Here is a 25516-nt window from a genome sequence, read left to right as displayed (position 1 = left end):
TAAATAAAACTGTATAACTATGAACTGATCTACATAAATACATCTTTTACTTTTCTTGTATTTTCTTCATTTTCTCTAAATCCTTTTTCTTTTTCTTCTTTGGTTTAAGACTTGGATCATACGTATTACCTTTCATAGTGAATCGAGCTCTCTCTACATGTAATTTATGACCCCGGTAATCACAGCCATCAATAAGATTTAATGCTAATTCCACAGACTCTTTCTGTAAAAAAAAAAACACAATCAATAAAGAAAAATTAAATAAATAATTTATTATTTGTAGGTTTAAAAAATTGATTGTAAGAAACTTTACTTTACTCGGTTTCATGATTTTGTGATAATCATTTTATCTCAAAGATAGTAACAATGAAAGATATACAAAACAATTATAGAGGTAACTAATAAATTAAAGTAAAAACAAAGCAATCAATAGGCTAAGTAATGTCATTTTCTAAATCAACATTCACAGATTACAAAATCCACAAGTTAGATAATCTGAACAACCTTAGCTTGTAGATGCTGTAAAAAAAATGGCTGATACATTTACAGGAGTTTCTTTACGTATATTAAGAGGAAAAATAATTTAATGCAGCGTATATTTGTGCGGATCAATATAAAATCTATAACATGCTGTTACTGTACCGAGTGAAATACAGTGATCTTCTAAGGATTGCAAACAGAATTGATATTTGATATCCTGAAGTGTGAAGTACCCTTTTGATGGAATTATCTTATTTCACAGCCACTTTCTGTAGACTAGCATTTCTCAGTATCTTTTTCAGGTTCTCTTAAAATGGTTGTTGAATAAGTATCAAGAACCTGTGATCTTTAAAAATATTATATCATCAGTATTGGTGTGGTTTAATAGCAACAGCTCAGCCTATGGTCGTACCAAAGAAGTCTGTAATAAACTAGAAATAGAATTTTTTTATGTTAGAAGTTGGATATACAAAAACCCAACCTGAGACTCAAGTGAATAGTAAGTAATGTGCAGCCTTTTAATTAATACATACTTGTATATTCAAATGGTAACAGAACCTCTTGTGAGGTAATCTCATAACTTTTCTGACCGGGTGATACTTTTTAATTGTATGTTTATATTTATTAATAACATTAATATTGTAACAGAATATTTTTTTTAATACTGTAATTAATTATAACTGGTTACTTATAGCAGATGACATGTAAAATAATATATATTCTAGTAATATTGTACAAGTCTTTCAAATTTGGAAATAGATGTTTTTATAAGTAGAAAAATCATACATATTGCAACGGAGAAAAAATTATGCCTTGAAAAACAAAAATTATGCCTTGAATTTTTATACGTTTTAGAAAATGTATTTCAAATTTTGAGTGAACATACTCTTTTGGTGCATCATTCCTACTATTTTTTTTTTTTGTGTTATTTTTGGTATGGTATGATTAAGTATGTTGGTTATAACTGACAGTTAAAGTAACAAATCTTTTCATTTATCTTCATTTTCTACTCCTAAATTTCTAAATTTTTGTAAATGAATGGCCAAATATACTTACAATTACAATTTCTCAATTCATATTCTTAACAAATAGAATTTATATAAATAAAACAAGAAAAAAATAACAAAGATCATAAAATAAATTTGTCCATTTAAAGGAAAACTTTTTAAAATTTTGTTAGCACTCTACTCTTGTTTCAGTAAGAAATTATACGTTACATACAGAATCTTGGTTTAAAAATTAAACTGTACTTAATTCTACCAATAAAAATTTTGGTTGTTGGGGTATTTCCTTTTAATTCAACAAATGATCAGTGCATCACTATCTTTGTTTTTAACTACCCATCTTGTAGTGGCAAAACATATTTTTTTTTATTACTATTAAAATTAATATTTTTAATATTATAAGTAAGATACATGTATCAGGTTTGGTTTCTCCTTCATGATTCCTTAACAATGTCAAATAGATATTATATTTTCATATAACAGTTAGAAGGATTTAACAAAGAGAATTTAGGGGTATTTTATAATATATTTTATAAAATACATAAGTATAAATTGACACAAATGGCTTGATGATATAGAAGTAGATTATAAAATACTGTATAATGTAAAAAGGTTAGTAAATTCTAAATATCCTTTGACTAAAGAAATGCAACATCCAAGTTAATGGTAAAATTTTTTTGATAAGTAAACCCAGACTTTTTAATGCACCATTAAACAGTTGTTATGTATCAAATCTTTCAATCTATATAAAGCAGTCATCATACAGAAAGATAGTGGACATAGGATGTGGGATTGATAATTGTGTATAAAAAAAAAAATATATAATGAATTATAAATATAAAGGACATGAAGATTCCGCGTTCAAAAAATGCTGGACATTTTTTATCTGTACTATTTTATTTCATTATTAATACATAAGTATAAATTTATTTATATAAGATTATCTACTAAAATAAAAAATAATCGTTAAGCACACTGGATGCATTTTTAAAATCTGACAACAAAGTTGTAATACTTTCCTGGTATTTGTTATTTATTCTTATATAGTGGAAAAATAATACATGAAAAAAGTTTAAGAAATTCAAGAAATTAATATTTTTTTACTTTTTCTGCCTTCCCTTGAGAAAAAATTTTTGATTTCTTTACATTTACTATGTTAAATGAAAGAAATTAAACTAAAAAATGTACAACTAATAAAAAGTTATCAAAGATTTATTTTTTGGGGGTGGGGGTGAATTATGATGGAATTTTATTGTAATATTATTACTGAAAAGTTAAATAGACAAAAAAATTTGTTTAAAATAAAAAAAAATCGATATTTTTACATTTTGACCAGCTTCCCCACACCAAATATTACTCCCAAAAAGTATTTTGAACACCCAAGAAGTATTCTGTATCGGGCCACTTGCACTACTACTATTCTTAGAAAGAGATTTAAAAAAACTGTTACAAACTAAGCAATAAATAAAACGATTGTTTTTTCGATTATTGGGGAAGGAGGAGAATTTGGAGGCAAGATTTTTTAAAAAAATGATAAGATAAGCAAGCATATGGTATGCATGTACTGTACTTAATATAAAGTTATGTTTGCAAAATTATGAGAACATTGAACCTGAACTTTACCAACAAATTGCCCCACATATACTAGTCTCTGTGCCAAATTTCATTAAAACTGGTTCATCCACTCAAAAGTTATTAAGTTTCAAACACGCCAACACACAAACATTACCTCCGTTTCTTTTCTTTTGTTTTTTGGAGTTTCTGGGTCATAAAATGTCGAGAAATGCAAAACAAACCCACACCCCATTTTTTGAACGATTACCATAATACTTTACTTCTTGCAGCTTAGTTCTAGAGCTATAATGTCAGGAAATTAAAAATTATCAATCAGCTTTGTATTACAGAATACAATAATTATAGCTTTCAATAAAAAAAAGTAAAACGGACTTTGGTACAAGCTTCGAAACAGTTTGTCAAGCTCTACCAACCGTCTGTCCCCAATTGATTTGCATCGGTGTGGAAGGTTATTTAAGAATTTCAAGTCCACTATTTTTATGTTGTTTAGCGCATAAAGCGTAATTATTCAGGGCTTTTTCCATATACGCGTATTGAACATTCGTCGACAGTGACAGGTAGATTTCAAAGAACAGGTTGCATTAAGTGAACCGTGTACGGTAATAAGTCATTGATATAATTATTTTTTTTGTATATTAAGGCTATGAACAGATTACATAAATAAACTTTATTAACATTTACAAAGCAAAATTACTAGCTTAGAATGCAAGTTACTTTGCCTTATCATATAATCCTTTAATCTCTTTAAGTTTTACATACAAAATGCAATCCCTATTTTCAATCTATTGAATAATTCATAGAAATTAATTAAAAATTGTTGTAAGATACACACACACACACACACACACACTCTCTCTCTCTCTCTCTTTCACAAATAAAAAAAAAAATAGGTTACAGAGATTTTCTGTTTTAAATTACTTTATTAATATTTAAAAACAACAAGACAAAACTTTTAACTTTCCAACAACTAAAGTACCTGACTCATAGTTACTTGCAGAAAATTTTCGATTTCTTATTTCCAAAAGTTATTTTTCATAGACATCAGTAATTACTTTTTTTTGTTTCCTACCCACATAAAAAAATCATTTGGGTAACAAAAATGATTTTTTCCACATTGAAATTCAGATGATCTGGGGTTAATCAGAACAATACTTCAATATTTTAGTTCTTATTTCGTGAAAATAAGTCAACGTAATTAATTTTGCATAAGCGATGAAACAAAAACCGCAGAAACATTTTTTTTTTGTTTTGTTTATTTTTCATACGTCTAAAACATTATCAAACTCGCATATAAAAGAAAGATAAAAAAAAACTATTTATGTTGTTTTAGACACGAAGAAAATACAGTACTTTGTTATTACAGGACGGCGGAGTTATGCAAGGATTTTCTAAAGTTTCTTATAAGACAAGAAGTTAATTTATGTTTGCAATTTACATCATATCGTTTATTTCTCTGGCTGTATTACATGTAATTGCTACCCCATTAATTTTAGGACTCGAAATAAACTCGTAAATAAAAATCGAACAAAAGTCAAATATATGTACATATACATTAGTTTATATGTATGTATGTGGGTGTGTATATATATATATATATATATATATATATAAATCCCCAGATAAAGATATTAGAACCGTGATTTTCAAGCCTTTTCTATTTACGAATATCTTAGCAAACCGCTAAAAACACCATTCCTTAAAACTGTAAACAATTTATCCAAAAAATTCACAGCATGTATTTTTTCAAATAATAATGTGTAGGATCACTCCACAAAATATTTTGATGTCTATAATACGATAGCTTATATAGTAGTTAGTTTGTAACGTGAAGTATGACTCGTACACACAAACTCAGGTTTAAAACACGAAAGTGAATAGACATGCATGGTCATGAATGTTTATGTAATCCTTAATGTAAATATTGTAGAAGGCTAAGTTACTGTTTTAATTTCGACATGATATGTTATATTGTTGCAAGTGTTAAGAATCTGGTTAGGATATGTACACTTGTTTATAAAGTAATCTTATTAGCAGTGAACTTCTCGTTTATGCGATATCTTTAATTTTTAATTTTATTAATTGGAGAAATTTTTATTTTACTCATAGAATAACTGGGATAAAACAAACTGTATTATTATTGCAGAACCCTTGCATTTTATAAAAACGGATTATGGAGTGTTCAATTGGCATTTACATTGAAACAAAATGTCACAAATTCACTTACAATAGATCTTCAGTATTGCACGATATTTTACAGTTTACTGAACAACAAATAACATTGATATTTTTAAGAAGTAGATGTACTGAAACAAAAAAAATATCTGTTTCATATAACTGAATATTTAGAAATATCATTGAAACTTTCAACAAGCAACCCGAATTTAATATTAATTCAAGGTAGAGCATTGTGACAAAATTCTTAAACAAAATACAAAAACCACAAGATGATACAGAAAGCAAATCGGAACGTCAGGATATATTTGAGCCTCAATGTGTTATAGTCGAGTCGGTGAATAAAGCCTGTTCAGTACTTCGCATTCCCCCGTTAAGGTTAAAAAAAATTATCGAGCAGCGCAAAGGTACCGATTTTAAAAAATAAAGTCACAAAAATTGCCAAGTCAGTTACCAGTAAGTTAATCGATTTCTTTGATTTAAATATTTCTACAGAAGAAACCAGTTTAGTACTGTAGAATTATGCTGATTTAGGTAGGGAATATGTCACCGGGTTGGTCTAGTGGTGAATGCGTCTTCCCAAATCAGCTGATTTGGAAGTCGAGAGTTCCAGCGTTCAAGTCCTAGTAAAGCCAGTTATTTTTACACGGATTTGAATACTTGATCGTGGATATAGGTGTTCTTTGGTGGTTGGGTTTCAATTAACCACACATCTCATGAATGGTCGAACTGAGAATGTACAAGACTACACTTCATTTACACTCATACATATCATCCTCATTCATCCTCTGAAGAATTATCTAAACGGTAGTTACCGGAGGCTAAACAGTAAAGAAAGAGGTAGGGAATATGAAGAATTAATCATTAAAATAAAGGATAAAATAAAAACAGTTACATCAACCAAGAAAAAAATTAATATTTTACGTTTACAACCAAGCAGCTGAGAGCATTCAAAAAATTCAAAATGAGTTTAGTGTTGGTCAGTATTGAGCCCGTCAATCCAAACAATTAGTTAAAACAAGTGGAATTTTGCAACAGATCGGCAAAAAAAAAAACCCAGTCACGTAACTGACAGAAAGGTTATTAAATGAGTCCAAGATTTTTACCAGAATGATGAGCGCGGTCGAATGGTGCCAGGCAAGAAGTATTGCATCTATGTAAGATTAGCTGACGGGAAGAAAATTAACATTCAAAAAAGCTTATATTATGTAACTTGTATTATGTAAGAATTGTACACAGCCTTCAAAGAGAAATATCATTTAATAATGGGTTTTTCATGAAAAAGAAAAAAAGAAAAAGAAGAAAAAAAAAAAGAAGAAAAAAGAAAAAGAAGAAGAAGAAGAAGAAGAAGGAGAAGAAGAGGGAGAAGAAGGAGAAGGAGAAGGAGAAGGAGAAGGAGAAGAAGGAGAAGGAGAAGAAGGAGAAGGAGAAGAAGGAGAAGGAGAAGGAGGAGGAGAAGAAGGAGGAGAAGGAGAAGGAGAAGGAGAAGGAGAAGGAGAAGGAGAAGAAGAAGGAGAAGAAGAAGAAAAGTCCCTTCTATAGTTTCTAAAGCAAGTGTTGATTACATATAAAGAATTCATTTTCTTGGGAAAATTTTACTAATCTTTTTCCCCTTCCATTCCTTTCTCATAAGGCAAATTTTCCTACTGCACTTCCTTCTTCAACTTTTCCTTCCACAGCATTCCAGACCTCCATCAGTAACTTAAAGCAGTCCTTTTCCGATTTTATTTTATCTTCAATACTCTTGTATAACTCTTCATTATCTTCTTCATAATTTGATGTTGCAAGTATACTTACTATAACTAAATCTTCTGGTAACATCCTAATCCTTAACGATTTTAATCTCTTATTTATATAACGTACTTTCTGTTCCTCTTTTTCTACTTTTTTCTTATAATTATTCCTGCTCCATTTTTTCCTTTCTACCTTCCAGAATAGAATACAGTAACTTCTCGTCTCTTCATTTCACCCGTCTTTCCCACCCTTACTTTACTAGTCCTAATGTATCCATTTTATTTATCTTCATTTTCTTCTTGAGATTTTCTAACTATCCATTCTGTAAAAATGATTTGTCATTGTAAGTTCTTAAACGCAATTGATCATTTAACTACTTTTGTTGCTTCATCGTAAGAACCGAATGAGAAGATATTTTAACTGGAAAATTTAATAGAAGAAGCCACCATTGTGATTTTCTAACTATCCATTCTGTAAAAATGATTTGTCATTGTAAGTTCTTAAACGCAATTGATCATTTAACTACTTTTGTTGCTTCATCGTAAGAACCGAATGAGAAGGTATTTTAACTGTAAAATTTAATAGAAGAAGCCACCATTGTAGCATAATCCAAGTAATTATCACTAGGATCTTAGTTATTAAATCTATTTATTAAACTGGTTTTCTGTTGCCTTCTGAATTCTAACACCGTTGACTTCCTTAGAACTTCCTCTGCGTTTGGGAGCATTTTCCACCCCTAAGCCAATAAGTGCACTGTAACCATCTCTGCTTAACTTCCCACTGAGGAGGCCTTTGGCACTTGGAGGAAAGTAATTCCTTATATCGTTATACCATTATATAGTAGAACATGATCCCTTCATTCCCTTAGTCACTTGTATACACTAGCAGTTAATATGTACAATCCTTGCCCAATCTCCAATGGGGAGATCAATATCAGAATTCTCCCTTCATCAAATCTCACCTTAAATGATAACTGTAATCTGAAATACAAAAGAAGAAAAGTCTTGTTGATTAGTCTAATTTTTATCGGCTTTCTTGTTCAGATTATATTGTTACCATAGTAACCGATGAGGGCGTTAAATGATAACTGTAATCTGAAATACAAAAGAAGAAAAGTCTTGTTGATTAGTCTAATTTTTATCGACTTTCTTGTTCAGATTATATTGTTACCATAGTAACCGACGAGGGCGTTAAACACATAATGGCTGAAGGGGTCAAATAGAATGGTCAGCAAGATCACCCGTTCTGTCACCATCAGATTACTTTCTATGGAGTCGCTTAAAAAGTATTATTTATCATAATAAATTCCAATAGATGATAAGTGATTTACAAAATAGAATTTGAGAATCAGCACAAAATATCACTAGGAAATCATTTAATAATACAGTATCATCCTTTTACAACCGACTGGCACACTGTCAAAGAACAGAAGGAAGAGGTTTTGAACATTTATTAAAATGAAATGTAAGTAAATAAGCAAACCGTATGATCGGCAAACCGATCACGTTGTAACTAAAATTCATAGAAAACTTTTGCAAATGACAGACATTTCACAGTACCTGATATATTTAATGTATCTTACACAATTATTTAAACACTAATACAGTATTGCGCATTGTTGATCAGCTATTGCTATTTTATGCCAACTTAGAAATAATAATTTTTCATATAGTTTATTGTATTTCTGTCAATAAAAATATTATTATCAAAGTAATTTTTATTTTACAATTGTAAAATTTCCAATTTTTAAATTATTTTTATTTTTTCAGGAATTTTTAAAAGTAAATTTTGATTTTACAAATTTTTCACATCACCAAAAAAGAATTTGGTTTTTGTTTAAATTAAATAAATACTTTTCTGGCAATTGTAGTAATGTACTGTTTCTAAATAAAATTCGAATTTTTCTAACTTTATTTTGTTTTATTTAATTATCTTACACAATTTTCTGAAAGTCTTGTTTAAATGTTTTGTATGTTTATTACCCATTAAAAAAGTTATTGTACGTCAAAGATAAAAAAAAGGGTTTTTGGCGCAATTTATTGGTTTTTACCCCACATTTCTCAAAACTACTGCATATATGGTTCTGGGACCTACTTTATTCAATTTTTCGGATCAAAATCCATAAGAAATCACTGATTCTCTCTTTAGGACGTTAATTAAGAGCCCTTAATTAACTAACGTCCTAAAAATTTCCGTACGACCTCGTTTCACCGCGGTAGCTGAAATCCGAGCGTAATCTTTTACTAGCCGTAACGCGCAAACGAAACATTTTAGGAAATATATTTATATGAACTTTTTCCTTTATTTTCACGAGTAAAATAGGTTATAAAAGTCGTGGGAGAACTTCATGATACAACTCCGTATAAAATAGATAATTTAGAATGTAGTAGATATTTTTTTTTTGTCTTTGGTCATTTGACTGGTTTGATGCAGCTCTCAAAAATTCCCTATCTAGTGCCAGTAGTTTCATTTTGGTATACCCCTTACATCCCTAAAAATTCGTTTTATATTTTATTTCTTAGGTTAACAGACACAGGCGTATAGTTCACTGATAGCGGTCGGTATCGGATCCGGTAGCCTTCTGAAGAATTCAGAATCACCATTATCTTTCACATCACAGACAACTATTTATCCTCAAAAACTCGGTTTTTATAGTTCCCATAATGAATTGTCAGTCTGCCTTTCTTCCAGTCATTTTTGTACGTTTTTTGTGGTTTGATTCATTGTGTAATTACTAAAGAATTAGGATTAGGTATTTTTAAAAATATTCGGGACCACAAGAAATTATTTATCTGGGCGTTATCAAAAACGAACATAAGAAAAATGATGCTTATATCCAATTACTTATTACAGGCTACAGAAAAGAGCGTTTTACAACTTAAATCCGGAAGTGATGAAAATAACTTTTTAAATTATTTTATTATTCGATCGCGAATCACTTCGAGATGGCCTTGTATCAAAATGTTCGTGTCATATTTTTTAAAATGTGTACCAATATGAATACGACAACAATATTATAAATAAGATAAATACTGAAGGAAATTAAGCTTTATAAGTAGTAATTTAAAAGACTAAGTACGCATGAAATGAATAAAACAAAAAATGAGATTGTGGCGCGCTGCAAGTGTACAGTATGTCGGTTCTTGTTGAATGCTGTTGTGGAATTTCATTTGTTGCTCTTCTAGGGGGGGAGAGTTATACTAGAGCGACAGAATTCGGTACCGCGGTACTCTGAATCGCCGTCTGTTTTTACCTATTTACATCTTAGTACAGTAAGCGTCTGGTACATTATAGCGTGCCGTACACCGCTGTTAGGCTTTATAATTTATCTGATACCCTATGAGATCTTGTTATTTTATTGAAATTTGCCTTATAACGTCCAAATCTGGCAAGAATAATAAGAAAAAACTGGTTTTTCTGGAGTTTTTAAAATATATTTTTAGAAATTTTTTTTTACGTATTTCAATCGGGCGGAAAGATGTGACAAGTAATTCTCTTCAGTTTTTAATTAAACGATTTCCACAGTAAAGTGAAATGGCGTAGGTTTTCAGAAAAGTGATTAGAAAGTAAAATTGGACCTTCTCGGATCTTCAACCCTCATTATTATGAAGTGAATTATTAAGCTTCAAACTAAAACTCACTGGCAAGACTAATTGCCAATTTTTTTTTTTATTAATAATAAATAATTCCGTACACTCAAGGTAATTTAGTTAATAATAAAATGTGTTGATTATTGTGTTTTTTCTATACTTTTTATTTATATAGCGAAGCTGTTTTTGTTATTACATAACTCTTTATTACTCTCATGACTTCATACCTCCTTCTCTTTAACGATAATAATTAATTGTGACGTAATTACACGATACTGTAAATTAGAATCATAGTAATGTATAGATCTACCGCTTTTCGTTAAGTTTCTTTTACGCATTGTTTACGAGATAGCCTTCGACTTTATAACATTTTAATAATATTTTATGTTCGCCTGTCGTTTAGATAGGGCATTGTTTTTTTTCTTATTTTATTTTGAAATCTTTATGACTAACGATGGGTGTGTCGAGTACATTCGGATAGGCTGTACGGGTTTTAGGTGACCCTGTGACCCGACTTTTTAATCAAAATTCACCTTCAGTATTTGTTATTGTTTTTTATATATACATAATATACCTATTAATCCGTAAGAATGTTACTATTGTAACTGAAATAACGGAAATCGGGTGTGTCGTACGACTAAAGAAAACAATTCTGTTTTGGATTTACAGTTTAACATAAATAAAATTTTCCCAAAAATCGCATCTAAATATCTTTTTTTTAAATACATCTTTAAGTTATTCCCCCATAAAAAAAAAATATTTCTCAAAGCCGCGATCTTCCCAAAATTCATTTTTTAACTCCAAAAAGTAATTCGTTATTTCTCAACCGTTTATTATCGAAATCGAATTATCCAGTTTATTTTTTATTCATTTCTCGTATTCACTAATAACTTAAGGAATTTATTCAACTCCTTTAGTTGTTTTAAAATTTAATTCGTAGTTTTTCATACAGAAATAATTTTTAGACTGCGACAAAACAATGTTTCAGAAAAGCCCACTCTGTTCCGTAACTGTTTGCGAAATAAATTTTGACAAAAACTTAACTTTCATGTTCTACACTATCTGTCCCGGTTTATTTTACGGTCGTAACAGAAGGCATCCGTTAGGCGAGTTACTTTCTCTGATGTTAACGATTTTTTACTACGTAGCAGATACAGTGTCCTGATTATCAAATACAAAAAATGATCGGTGCATCACTAATTTTGATTTTGATGATATTTGGTATATAACTACCCACCTTATAATGGCCAAAAAATATTTTTTTATACGAGGGCTGTCCAGAAAGTAACTTAAGTTTAGAAATAAAAAAAAACAACCATATAAAATAAAGAAATTTTATTATATACATTTGAAAGGGAAAATCTTAAAACTATTTTTTTACAAGGTCGCCATTTAAATTGAGGCGCTTCTTCCTTCTCTGAGAAATCTGCCTCCTTAGTTTTTTGGCACACAACTTGTGATAACCAAGCTTCCCCGACACAATTTCATGCAGTAAACTTCGTGAAATGAAGCGAGAGTTGCGTAATCGTAATGCGGGGATTTACACGAATTTTATCGATGATTTTTATCGTCAGTTCATCAGTCTCAAGGCTAGGCCGACCACTGCGTCCTCATCATGAAGATCGATGCGGCCATTTTTAAACTGAATGCACCACTGCCTCATTCCACCTTCACTCATTATTTCATTTCCGTACCCCTCACAAAGTTGCCGATGAATTTCAATTGGTTTGAGGCTTTTTGACAGTAAAAACGTAATCGCCGAACGCACCTTACAACTCGCGGAATTTTCTATTGAATCGCACATTTCAATAATTCGCAACGGACGAAGTAGAAAAATCACAGTCCATACGCTACGGCAGCTTAACGAGTACTTAGCGTAGGAACGTTTTGACGCCAAGATGGCGGCTCTATTCTCACCTATCTCCATGCTAGGTACAAACGTAAGTTCCTTTCTGAACTGGCCACGTATTTAAAAAAAAGTTTTTCTTGAGTAATAAACTATTTTCTAACTCGCCAACAGGTAAAAAACAGCCATTTTTGTCACTTTTTCCATAAGCTCTAGCATTCTTATTTTATATCGGGAAGAGGTCAAAAAAGCTTATTGGAAAGAATAAAGATGGAATTCATCGTAGTGTACTCAAAATTCATTATGTTACATAACTATATCTTGTAATGTCTACTGACGTTACGTTTACATAGTTGTTTTTTCAAATTTTGGGCCCAAAATAAATAATGAAGGGCTTAGGGTAACAGGCCTGTTTTTTACCTTTTAACTCTAAGATACTAGTAGTAATTATAAAAAAAAAATTGGACTGTTGCCGAGTGCCCTTCATTAAGAAGAATGGCCGCTAAATCGTAAGATTTTGAAAATGTCTCATTTTTGGGTGCCAAAAACCACATGTGTGACAGGAGGAAAAAATCTGAAATGTTTACAGCAGTAAGTACCTTTTATGTACTTTAAAACCACATATAATTTATTTTGTTATTCAAAGGGGTTGACGAGTAATGAGGCCAAAAAAAACCGCTAAAAACACCGTTCCCTCTAACCGTAAAAGACGAATTCAAAAATAATGATGTTATGTATTTTTATCAGATTATAAAAATTACAATCAAAGTCATTAGAATAAATGTACATAGATAATTAATAAATAGACAATACAAGAACGAAGACAGCTAGAAAACTAAAAAATTAAAAAGAGTTATTAATCTCAAATTTTTATTGCTGTGAATTATTTTCACAAAATACATTCCAGTTTAAGTAATGTAAAGAAAAAAAAAGATTTTCCAAGGAAGCTGTAATTCGCAGTTAAACTTTTACAAAACAAAAACCAGCAAATATTTAATCTTTAACTTCTATTAGCATTGATTTTTCTCGAACGATAAATCAAAAATGAATATATAACTGTTCATAAGATATAATTTTCTTAGAAATCTGTAGGGTGACATCGGTCATCATCGAGTTGAACAAAAATAGAACGTTAACGAAACATTTGAAATAAAAATGAAATCATACCTGCAACCATGTGGGTAATAACCATAAACAAACAGAATATGGAAAAAACAGTCATATAATATTATTTATGTTTTTGTACTTGGTAAATAAACTAAACGATTTTATTTATAATTATTAATCTAACAAACATGCATTAATGTGGTAAACTACAATTTAAATGTTTAAATGAGTAAACTACACGCATAAGGGCGTGTCACCTAAATTACGATCGACATGTAAATGCCTATTAGTCATATAGATTTTTACGTTGTATTTCAAATAAATAGAATTAATTGAATTGACAACATTTTCATTTATAGAAACCGTGCAGGAAAAATATCAGGTATTAAATAAAGCACACGTAAGAACAATACACCTCGTTAGTACCACATTAGAGCCTCCTCCTATTGCAATACATAATAAAATTTATTCATGCTCTATTAATCTTTTTTTTCTCTTTTATATAGATCACGTCACGAACAGGAAGGTATTCTACTGCTCCACGGAAAAAATACAGGAACTGGGAATAAAAGAGAAGTTATAGCAAGAACAATATCACAAAATGACTCCCTATAACCGAAAAACATTAAAAAAACTATAGGAAATACCAGAAGGATACACAGGAGGTGTGGCTATTAAATAACGACACTAATGCTGTAAAATATTTTATTTTAAATTTATACATGTTTAGTTATTATTCCCTTCAATATACATCCCTTCTCTATCACTACAACGCTCCATGCGAATTTTCAATTGTTCGAAACAATACTGGAATTCTTCTTCTGTGACCTCTTTCATGACGCGTGCCGCTTTTTCTTTCAAGTTTCAACGGTCTGAAATCTTGTTCCTTTTAATGCAGATTTGACCTTGGGGAATAGATAAAAGTCACACGGTTCCAGGTCAGGCGAATAAGGCGGATGTTCTAACACTGGGATGTTATATTTGGCTAGAAACGTCTTGACAGATAACGCAGTGTGGGCGTACGTTGTCCTGATGACTTGTTATTCCACAATTCGGGCCGTTTTTTTCTTATTTTTTTCACGGAGTTGAGCAACGACCTTGAATAAAGCAAGAATAGTTAACCGACGGTCAGATCGGATCAGATTACCAATTTTTCAATATTTTTATCAGTTTTTGGTGGAAGAGCGACCCGGGCGAACATCATCTTCAACGTCTTCTTGGCCATACTGTAAACACTTAAACCACTCAAAAAACCCGCGCACGTGATAAACATTCATTGCCATATATTTTTTTTTAGTAAAAGATAAGTTTCAGCAGCGGTTTCCAAGTTTCATATGACATTTCACAACAATTCTTTGCTCTAATAAAACTTATTTTTTTGGCAAAACAAAAAACAGATTATATTCAAACGAAGGCCACGGCCAGACTAATATGTCTACAGGAACTGGAGTGGCAACAATCGAAAGAGAAACTTCACGCTACACAGTTATTGTTCGTACGAATTTGGCGCATGCGCAGTTCTTCTGTAGCAGCATTAGTCTTGTTATTTAATAGCCACACCTCGTACATATATATGCGTACAAAACATACGTACGTATGTTTTGGTAAATATCTCTGCACCGCCTAAACATTAAATCTTGAACTTTAATAGTTTCTACGTATGGAGCACTGGTATCATTAAATTCTGAAAATGTCAGACAAGGGGGTGAAATATTACCCAACATTTAAAAATTTCAACTTGTGGAGGCATCATAGGAATTTGAAATTCAGTACAGAGATAGTACTGTATGGGTGTTTACAGTGCTGGTATTTTAAGTCGATCTGACTTGGGGATGGAGGTATAATTAATTAGTTTTTTTTTTTAGTTTTTGTTATATATAGAGCGTTCGGAAATTCGCAGTGCAGTATGCTTTAGAATTATGAGGTGCAGTCCGTTCTTCCGGGGTTACATCGAATGCCCTGCGGTTTTGTCGGGTGTTTCTCAGTAATAAACCAAGAGATCAGTTGTTGAGTAATGATTGAACGTGCTTCGTTTCGTCTCGTGTTGTTTCGTTTATCAAAATCAATAGTTGCGAGAAACGTCATGATTCTTTAGGTAGCGGAACGCATTTATCTCACTTAACACGTTTTTCGTTGAAGTGAACAAATATGATTTTGTGAAGCGCAAGTTTTCTTAAAAGTTTCCAAATACTCATACATAACTAAAAACTCATATTTCCCATCGCAATGCAGTTCGAACTCTTAATCGAAAAGTTTCGGGCAACAGATTCTGTTCAAGACACTGACCTAAACTAAACGAACAGAAGCTGTTTGATATTTCGGATGCTATGCCCGAAAGTGTATCAAAGTTAACGCGTAAGTTAGCAGAGCAGCAAGACCTGCTACCGCGCATAAAGGTGTCCGAAGGAACTGAAACGTTTCCCACACAAAGTAATGTGTGTTCAAGAACTGAAAACTACAGATCATGCCAAAAGACTAAATTATTGTCAACGGTTTAAACGTTTTATTGACTAAAATTCCGTACGTATCCTCGATAATATGTTTTTTTACAGATGAAGCGTGATTTCATCTGGGAGGGTACGTTAATCCACAAAAATACACGACTGTGGTCGACAACTAACCTCCAAGAATTACGCGAAGCAAAAATTGGAATCTGGGTCGGTGTGAGTAGAACGCGCACTGTGGGTGCAATCTTTTTTTAAAAATTCAGTTAATTGTGATTGTTATTGTGCTGTTTTAACAAATTTCATTAGTCAGTTAACAGAGGTGGAAATTAATTACGGTTGGTTCCAGTAAGATGGCGCCACAGCGCACATACTTAACAGGTCAACGACGTTTTTACGAAATGTCTTTGGTGAACGACTACTGCTAGGGGTTTACCGCCTACACGATTGCCCGATCTGATTCCGCCAGATTATCTTCTATGGGGGTCAGTGAAACAAGCAGTGTATCGTAACAGACCACGCTCAATTGAGGAACTATAAACCGCAATAACGGTATACGTACAAGACATTCCAGTATATTAGCCGGTTAAAGTTTTGAAAACAATGCTGAAACGTGTGTAGTGTTGTATTGATGGAGAAGATCATTTTCACAACCTTTTATAAACTACTCCAGTTATTGTAATATCCATTTCTATAAAGTAATTAAATAAAAATATCAAATATTAATTAAGAAAGTTTCATCATTACACTTCCATAATTCCAGTGCACAGCAACTTTTCGAAAGTTCTGCATTTCCAAAACGGATTGTAAAAAAACTCATGAAACTTGGACAGAAATATTCGTCAACATAAGTTCTAACTTCTGTTAAATGTTGGTCCATATGTGGTAAGGGGGTATAGAGGGCCTTACCCAAAATATTTTTTTTTACTTAATATTTCTAAACCTGCTTAACCATTAAGAACCAAATTAAGCCAAAGTATTTCTGTGCATGAGACCTTAATCGTATTAAGTGTTAAGCTTCTACAGACAAGAGGGTTACGCGGTATCCAAATTAATATTTTATTCGTTTTTTCTAGACCTTTAGAAATACCGTAGAAAGTCGTTTTATAAAATTGTTTACTATTATTCGATATCTAAAATCTATTTCAAAAATAGTTTTCTATTTTCTATTTTATAATGATAATAATAATATTGTTTTCAATAATTAAAGACCCTTTTCTGTTTTTTCTTTCTTTTTCCGTTTAGCCTCCGGAATCACCGTAAGGTATTATTATTTCAGAGGATGATAAATGTAAATGAAGTGTAGTCTTGTACAATCTCAGGTCGACTATTCCTGAGATGTTAATTTAAACCCCTATTAATATCGCTATTTAGGGTTACTTTTAATCCTACGTTTAAAAACCGTATTTGAAATAAAAGTCTATCAAGGGCGTAGCCGGGAAATTTATGCAACCCTTTATTGGTCTTTTTTTACCCTCATTTATTTTCAATTAAATTTCTTCAATATCGATGAATCCAGGGAGTTCAGTATTTCTTTTAAATTTGTTTTGATTTACATTAAAAACATAAATATGCAATCGATTCTTCACATGTTTTCTTTTTAACCGATCACTCGGTTCAAAATAAAGGAGGAATATTATTACTTCGGATTTGCTCATAAAATAAATAATAAAATGTTAAGAGGGAACACATTAAAAACAGAATGAAAAAGCAGAATCTTTTAATAAAAATCCAAACTATATACATAACAAAACCATAATTTCTTTTTAACAAATATTTTTCCGGGAATACATTATTTTAATATTATGCAAAATTATTCAACAATATTTTATCTAATTTATTGTTATTATTAATCTTATATGTTTAATTTCAATTTTTTTTATAAGATTCTAGAGAATCCTGCAAGATAGGATGATCTTTATAGGGTTGGGAGGAAGGTGGAAGAGAGAAGTAAAAGATAAAAAATAAGAATAAATTTTTATGATAAAAATAAACATTTTTTATGAAGGCTATATGATTTATCTTATCGGGAAAAAGATACAAAATATAAATCTTCTCAAGGAACGTATCATCAACGCCATTACAAGCATACTCCAGCTGTGCTTAAGCACAGCTGGATTTGTAATGAATGGACTTCTAATAGCGCGTTGGTGATACCTTCCTTGAGATGATCTATATTTTGTATCTTTACCCGATACACTATGGCTTTCATACAAAAAAAGTTTATTTTTAGTATTTACGGAAACTTATGGGACACCCTGTAGCCTGTAATGTATTAATTAACTATAAACGGGGAGCAGGTAGATATTACTTTGTCCTTTATTATTTTATGAGATATATTTTCTGACATTTCTATTTATACTTTCTAATAAGTACCAGGAATAAGAAAATCGTTATAAATAAACGAATAAATAAACATAATTTATAAGTTTTATTATATAAAATAATAAGCTCATTATTTGATAAATCGATATGAATAAACCTTATCGACAGCACCACGAATGGTATCCAGTTTAAGTAAAATCAGACGTTGTCAATCAATTATTATAATGTAGGCTATTATTCCTGTATTACAATAAAAGAATGAACAAGTAAGTACAGCGAACGGTAGCCTACGTCAAACAGAAGTACAGTTTGCAAGTAAATGTAAAATTTATTAAATTCATTACATATACAGGGAACGAGGTAGTATTTTAAAACACAGTCGCAAATCATTAAATCGCATTTCATATTCATACAATCTTTTTATACGTTAATAAAATATAAAAAACTCGGATACAAAATTATAGCCTCCTTCGATCAAAGTTAATGAAAAAACGAAAAATAAAATTGAGCTATAGGTTAAAATAACTTGTGTTCCTCCAGGTTCAAGTTTATCTGGAAGGGAACCATCGATCAAAATTCAAAAATATATTTTGTACCGTAAAATGTTCGGCATTTTATTTAGATTAATTTGTGTCCGCTTGAAATCTTTTATTAAAATACATTCCCAGCGAGTAAAAAAATAAATCTTTGTATGGAAGGTGGAGTAAGGTAAGGAATCATCGTTTGAAATGTGAAACTTGCTCAAAATTCTATTTGCTTTTACTAGACGGTTTTTTTCTAAACTACAGAATACATCCAGAGCTTAAAAAATAGTTTCACCGAAACGGAAGTGTATTTGATTTTTCACTTTTTTTTTTTTTTACATCCTAGAAACATTTGAAGAACCTTATATTTATTTATTTTTTTTTTTTTTTGCAGAAAGAAACCGCATCGGTAAATATTTCGACGGATAACGCTAAAATTTTAATCGTGCCAATTTTTATATTCGGTCAATGAAACGATTATATCATAACATTTTTATTAGATATTGCTGTTTTACGTATTCTGAACAAACAGAAAAACAAACACGAATCGAGAAAACGGACGGGACCTAGTTTGTCAATCAGGCTTTTGATTCGGTTTTGTTTAAAAGAGAGAAAGCAAAAAAAATAAAAATCGTTCTTAGAAACTTACGAACAGAACTTTCATTATACAGAATGTTCAGCTTAAAAGAGGTCCCATCACTTAGTTTAGTCTATAAATAATACATTATTGGCAAACACTTACATAATAATTTACAGAAGGTATTGAAAATTATGTCCATCCATTTATTTCTATGCACTTATCAACATGTTTGACATGTTCCTGGCTACTCTTATGAAATGTACTCTGCGTATTTCCTGGACGGCATCGGTGATGTTTGTCTTCAATTCCAGCAGGGTGGATAGATTGCTCCTATAAACAATTTCTTTTAAGTAACCCCAAAGAAAGAAATTAGGAATAGTCAGATCAGGGGATCTTGGTGACCACGATCCTTGAAAAATGATTCTTTCACTGAAAAAATCCTGAAACAACTACATATAAGGGGGAGCTAGCTTTATGACAAATGGCACTGTCTTCTTGCAACTAGCAGTCACCCTGATCCTCTTGCAGTAAGGTTATTTATGAATTGTTGGATAACTTCTGGTAGATGGAAGCATCTCGTTTTTTTTTTCAAAAAAAGTGTCCTATTATTTGCCACCTTGAAATCGTACACCATTCGCCTATTTTTTGTGAGTTTAGAGGAGATTCAAAGAAATGGCGCAGGTTTTCAGTGCCCCAGATCCGGCAGTTCTGATAATTAACAACCCACCAAGTTGAAATTACGCTCATATGTGAAAAACACTTGATTTAAAATGCCAATGTTGCCTCTAATGTAGATGCTCTTGAATCATTGACTACATCGAATTCCTTTAGCATCATCATCAGCATTAGTTACCTCTTGGGAAATCTGCATTCGATACGGATAAAATTTCAAATTCTCACTGCAGTGCGGGCTGAACCTAGTGAAACATTCTTTTCCCGGCTTAATCTCCGTCAAGATTTATGATGCGATCGACCTGCGTTGTTAAAAATTACCTGTGTCGGGCACGTTTCAGGTCTAACACAGAATCTGTTTCACGAAGTTTTTTAACTAATTTCAGAATTACACTTTTCACTGGTGCTTCCTTTTCAAATTTCTCCCTGAACTTTTGCCGACACACAACATTAGATTTCGTCTCTAAATAAGTTTCCATCACGGAAACACGTTCTTCAACAGTTAACCGCATTTTAACAAACAACAATACACGATTATGCAACTTTGTTCAAAAGCTAATGCTCGACACAGACTAGCAACACTCAAACGTGCAAGCAATAAACAGTCCTCCCCATTCTAGCTCCAGTCGTACCAACATCTTCCACATTATTTTACCCATCTCACACCAATATATACATTTAGTATAAACTAATGACTGATGGGGACTCTATACAGTTAAACACCTGTATTTATATAGTTTATAGATGGCCCCTGCTGCAAAAAACACTATAATAACTTCATCAGCTTACCTAAGCGATAAAACTTTTTGTTTTACTTCTGACATTACAGAATGAATAACCGGATTATAATAAATGAAAAACCAAAAGAAAACTCATACTTTCTTCTAAATTTTAGTCGCGGATAACGTAGAGTTTTTACAACAAAATATAATATAGTAGGCCACTAATATATCGATAAACAAAAATTACAATAAAATATGATATAATATTGGGTCTGAGTATTCGATCGATTACAAAGTTTTCTTGCAAAATTTACGCTCAATATTTTTCAAACTAATATAATATACGTAATAATGTTTATTAAAATTTATTTACCCTTTAAAATATATAAGTTACTTCCGTTCCCCTTAACAGGGATTATGCGCCTATTTTTTTAATTTTACTGTATATGCTCTACAGATAATTCTTCTAAAATATTAAAATTTCTATAATTCTTAAGAATGAAACTTAATTCAAAATTTTAAGGTTTACGGGATATACACTAAATTTTATAAGCGGTTTTCGACCGGATAAAGATCTGTAATTCCTTTTACCATAACAGTAACTACAATAAGTCGTTATCAGTTAAGGAAATATTAATAAAAAAAGTACAGTCGAGTGCCGATCGAACTCGAATATATATTTGCAATATTTACTTAATATTTCTGAATTATACGAAATTCTTTAAACACGGTTAAAATGAATTAATATGTATAGTTTTGTTTTATGAACTGAACACCAATGAAATGTATTTACGGATTTAAATAAAATACTAATGAATTGCAAGAAAGTTACTTAATAACTCAACGTAATGAAAAATTCATATTTATGTAGAAACGCTTAATCGTATATCTTAATGCAAAAAAAACCTTATAAAGTAAAATATTTACTTTTAATATTCTACCAGCACATATTTCAAATCCCTGTGCATTCTTAACAAAAAAGCAAAAAAAGCGCTGTAAATGTTAATTAAACTATATTAGTCTCTATCGGTGATATAGGCGATAAGTTTAAAACTTCATAATAACGTTAAAAAAATAATAGGGTAATCTTTCTTAATTTATGCCCAGAGTAGTGTTCGTTAATCTACCAATTTTCATTTCACCAATTAACTTAGTAAAATAAAAAAAACAAATGAGTTTTATTATTCTTAAAAAAGTATTTTTTAATCAATCTTTTTAAGCAAAAAAATTTACGTTCGTTAAAAATATTCAAAGTATATACCAGACCAATATTAACCGATCTTTTCTCACTTTCTTCGACCAATTAGCTAACTAAAATGATTTTCAAGTCATCAGTTTTCTTCCAAGTAATAGCTACGTCAGTCAGAAACGGTTAGTTTTAAAAACAATTCTGATAAATTGAAAATAAAAATGCGTTTAGTAATTATTAGTCCTCTACCGATCTTCATGGCAGAGTTGTGGCGTTTCTCTCTTTCATCCGAAGGTTCAGGGTTCAAGGATACTACTCACACGTTATTATATTAAATTCATTATTATCAATTGGTAAACTGCTATTTATCATCAGCCTATTTATTGTCTTATTATTACTTATTTTCTTTTTTAAGTAACTATTACATAAAGTTCTACGGAGATTAAAAATCATTTTAAATATCTTGCAATAACACTGATAATAAGCTGCTGTTGTGATATGCTGTTCGTGATTATATTCCGGAAGACCGGTTTCATATCGACCACTATCGTACACAGTCTTTCTTTTCTGTTTAGCCTCCGGAACCACCGTCAGGATTACTTCAGAGGATGAATGAGGAGGATAAGTATGAGTGTAAATAAAGTGTAATCTTGTACAGTCTCAAGTCGATCATTTCTGAGATGTGTGGTTAATCGAAACCCAACCACCAAAGAACACCGGTATCCACGATCTAGAATTCAAATCCTTATAAAAGTAATTGCCTTTACTAGGACTTTAACACTAGAATTCTCGACTTCCAAATAAGCTGATTTGGGAAGACACGTTAACTACTACACCAACCCGGTGTGTTATCGTATCACAGCTTTTGTTGCATCAATTGTACCGAAATGGTACTATAAACTCATACATACATAAAAATATATATGGCAAAAAGAGTGAACGGTTCACATAACACTTCGTTTTGCGGTTACAACTTTTTCGAGTTAAATTTGTGGAACCACCGGCTCACACTTGTGGCATTTCTCTACCTTCATCAAACAATCGGCCACATCTCTACTGATGTATACCTTTTCGTTGTTTTGTTATACCTCAACAAATAATTAAGAAAGTTTAGACACGTACCATTCGTACCGCTGTGTCGATGTGAACCCGTCCTATTACCTGTACATCGAATTGCATTCGCGCGAAACATTTTAATTTTATTTTTATTAAGAATCATCCGGGAAGACGACGTTAATAATGATTGTTTTTAATAACTATAATCGGTTTTTTTATTCCATTTATTATAGCGAACACAGCAACATTATTTATTTTTACTTCCGTGGTATCATAGCTTTAGAGTATTCGTTCTCTGGGTGATAACACTCCCATGTGGGCGCTGAAGGCCTTCAGGGGAGCGGTAGAAGGCCCACAGAATATTGGGGGCGTTCAGGCAGTCTAGGAAGGCGATGGGTGATTAAAAAAAATAAAAGAAAAAAATATGAAAAAAATATGTCTTCCTGAAATATCAAACAATTAAATACCACTATACTAGTTTCAATTGAAAACTTTATTTTAATTATTGTATTGTTAAATTGAATATGCTATCACTACTGTTGTATAACTATTCAGATACAATTTAAATTTAATTTTTTTGAAAGGAATTTTAATAAAAATACTTCCAAATATGATTAAATATGCGTTTTAATTGCTCTCATTTAAAATGTAAGTTTTAACTCAAAAATAGGATATGCTACACTTAAAGACAATAATTGCAATTGCTGTTTTTATGATCGCATCTTAAAAATAGCAATTCCAATTATTATTTTTAACAGATGGTAAGTTTAAAAATTTTAGGGGCGCTAGAAATCTTTTGTAGGCGGTGAGCGAAAAAGTTTGAGAATCAATACTCTTTTTGCAGCGTAGCTACGCTGCTAGAAGGAAACTGTGGTGTAATCAGTCAAAAAATGGGGTATGGTGTTTTTTTTTCATTTCTCGACGATTCAAGACCTACAAAACAAGAAAATTAAAAAGGCCGGGGGTAATATTCGTACGTACATTCGTATCTAGGCATGTCCGAAGTTAAATCAATTTTGACTCTATAAAGCGATTTTTAAGAAATTTGGCAAAAGATTTCGTTTATATGGAGAAATTTGTCGGTAATATTTGTCTGCCGAGGTATTTACATCGGTAGCATCCCGACCGAGGCCTGGATGATGATGATGACTGTGAGATGTAATCAGTTAAAAGGTGCGAAGACGACCTCCAGTAAAACCCCTCCCGGCACGGAACGGAGGGGGTGGTTTGGCGACCGGTAACGTCACAAGGTTTTCCCCCTACGGGGTTGGAATGGTAATATTTCATTGCCCAAGGGGTGGGTAGATAGATTTTTGGGGTCAATTTTTTCAAAATTTTGCAAACATAATCCCCACTTTATATTAAACTCAGTACACGCGTATACGTTTATCTTAGCATATAAAAAAAAAAATTTCCCCAAAATTCTCCCCTTCGCCAAAAATCGAAAATGCTATCTTTTTATTTACTGCATATTATTAACAGATTTTTTTTTAATGTATTCCTAGCCAAATTTATAGTGCAAGTGACCCCAAGATATACTTTGGGGGGTTAAATTTAAAAATATCGTTTTTTAAAATTTTTAAAACTTTCTTTGCTTTAAACAAAGTTTAAATAAATTTTTAATACTGTATTAAAAAATTATTATTTAAAAAATTTATTATTTAAATTTTTAATTACAATTTAAAAGAATAAACGAGAATACCATATATGAATAAATAACCAATGCCAAGAAAATATTATAACTTTGTTGTCAATTTTTAAAAATAGCCATTCTTTGTTGAAGTAATTATTTCGTGGAAAAAATGGAAAATCAATTATCAAAAAATGTCTGTAAGGACGAACAGTGATAAAAGATTAGTTATTCCGCACGGGTATATTTTTAGGTATTATAGAACATATTTTCAGGCTGAAAAATATAATGAGGAAATTAAATGTTATTATGGTAGAATTAGGAGAATTTTGTTATTAGATAGTAAAACTGTGAAAGGTGGAAGAGATAAACAGATATCAAAAGCAGATTGGAAAAAGCCGAGAACAGCATTTCATGTAAAAAATAAGTACGCTACCACCGATTATGCATCTAATTAATTAAATAGAAATACTTATGAACATTTGCTGGAATTTACCGCTTTACGGTATTGAAACACAGACTAAAACAGAAAAGAAAGTAATGTTATATATGAAGTTCAAAATTAGGTGGGTCGACAAAAATCCAACTGAATAAGTCACAAGACGAACAGAAGAGGACAGAAATTCGTGCAGAAACGTGTAGTAAGACAACAAGGTCAGGACCTGTGTTAAGACGTCCAGGTTAGTTTATTTGGCAATGTAACGACTTACAGAAGGTGAAAACTGCAGAGGAAGACAAAGACAGGAATCTACGAAACAGGCAACTCTTCGTAGGATGTAATGTCGAGGTTAAAAGGTACATATAGAACAAAAATTATGGGAAATAGAATCAAACCATAGAGTAACTAATGACTTGTTGAAATATCG

General features: G+C 31.3%; 1 protein-coding gene across 2 annotated transcripts in view; it reads right to left on the bottom strand.

The window, feature by feature from the left end:
- barc (RRM1_TatSF1_like and RRM2_TatSF1_like domain-containing protein barc) overlaps window positions 1-25516 on the bottom strand; it is a 181421-nt gene that overhangs the window by 6558 nt on the left and 149347 nt on the right. For both annotated transcript variants that reach the window (XM_075376757.1, XM_075376758.1), the window contains exon 6: window positions 51-223. In XM_075376757.1, coding sequence (XP_075232872.1) covers window positions 51-223 — 173 coding nt within the window. The remainder of the gene's footprint in view (window positions 1-50; window positions 224-25516) is intronic.

This window comes from Lycorma delicatula, chromosome 10 (genome assembly GCF_047948215.1).
Source record: "Lycorma delicatula isolate Av1 chromosome 10, ASM4794821v1, whole genome shotgun sequence".
NCBI classification, from domain to species: domain Eukaryota; kingdom Metazoa; phylum Arthropoda; class Insecta; order Hemiptera; family Fulgoridae; genus Lycorma; species Lycorma delicatula.
Note: the sequence above shows the minus strand (reverse complement) of the source record. Positions and strands in the feature narration are given on the sequence as shown.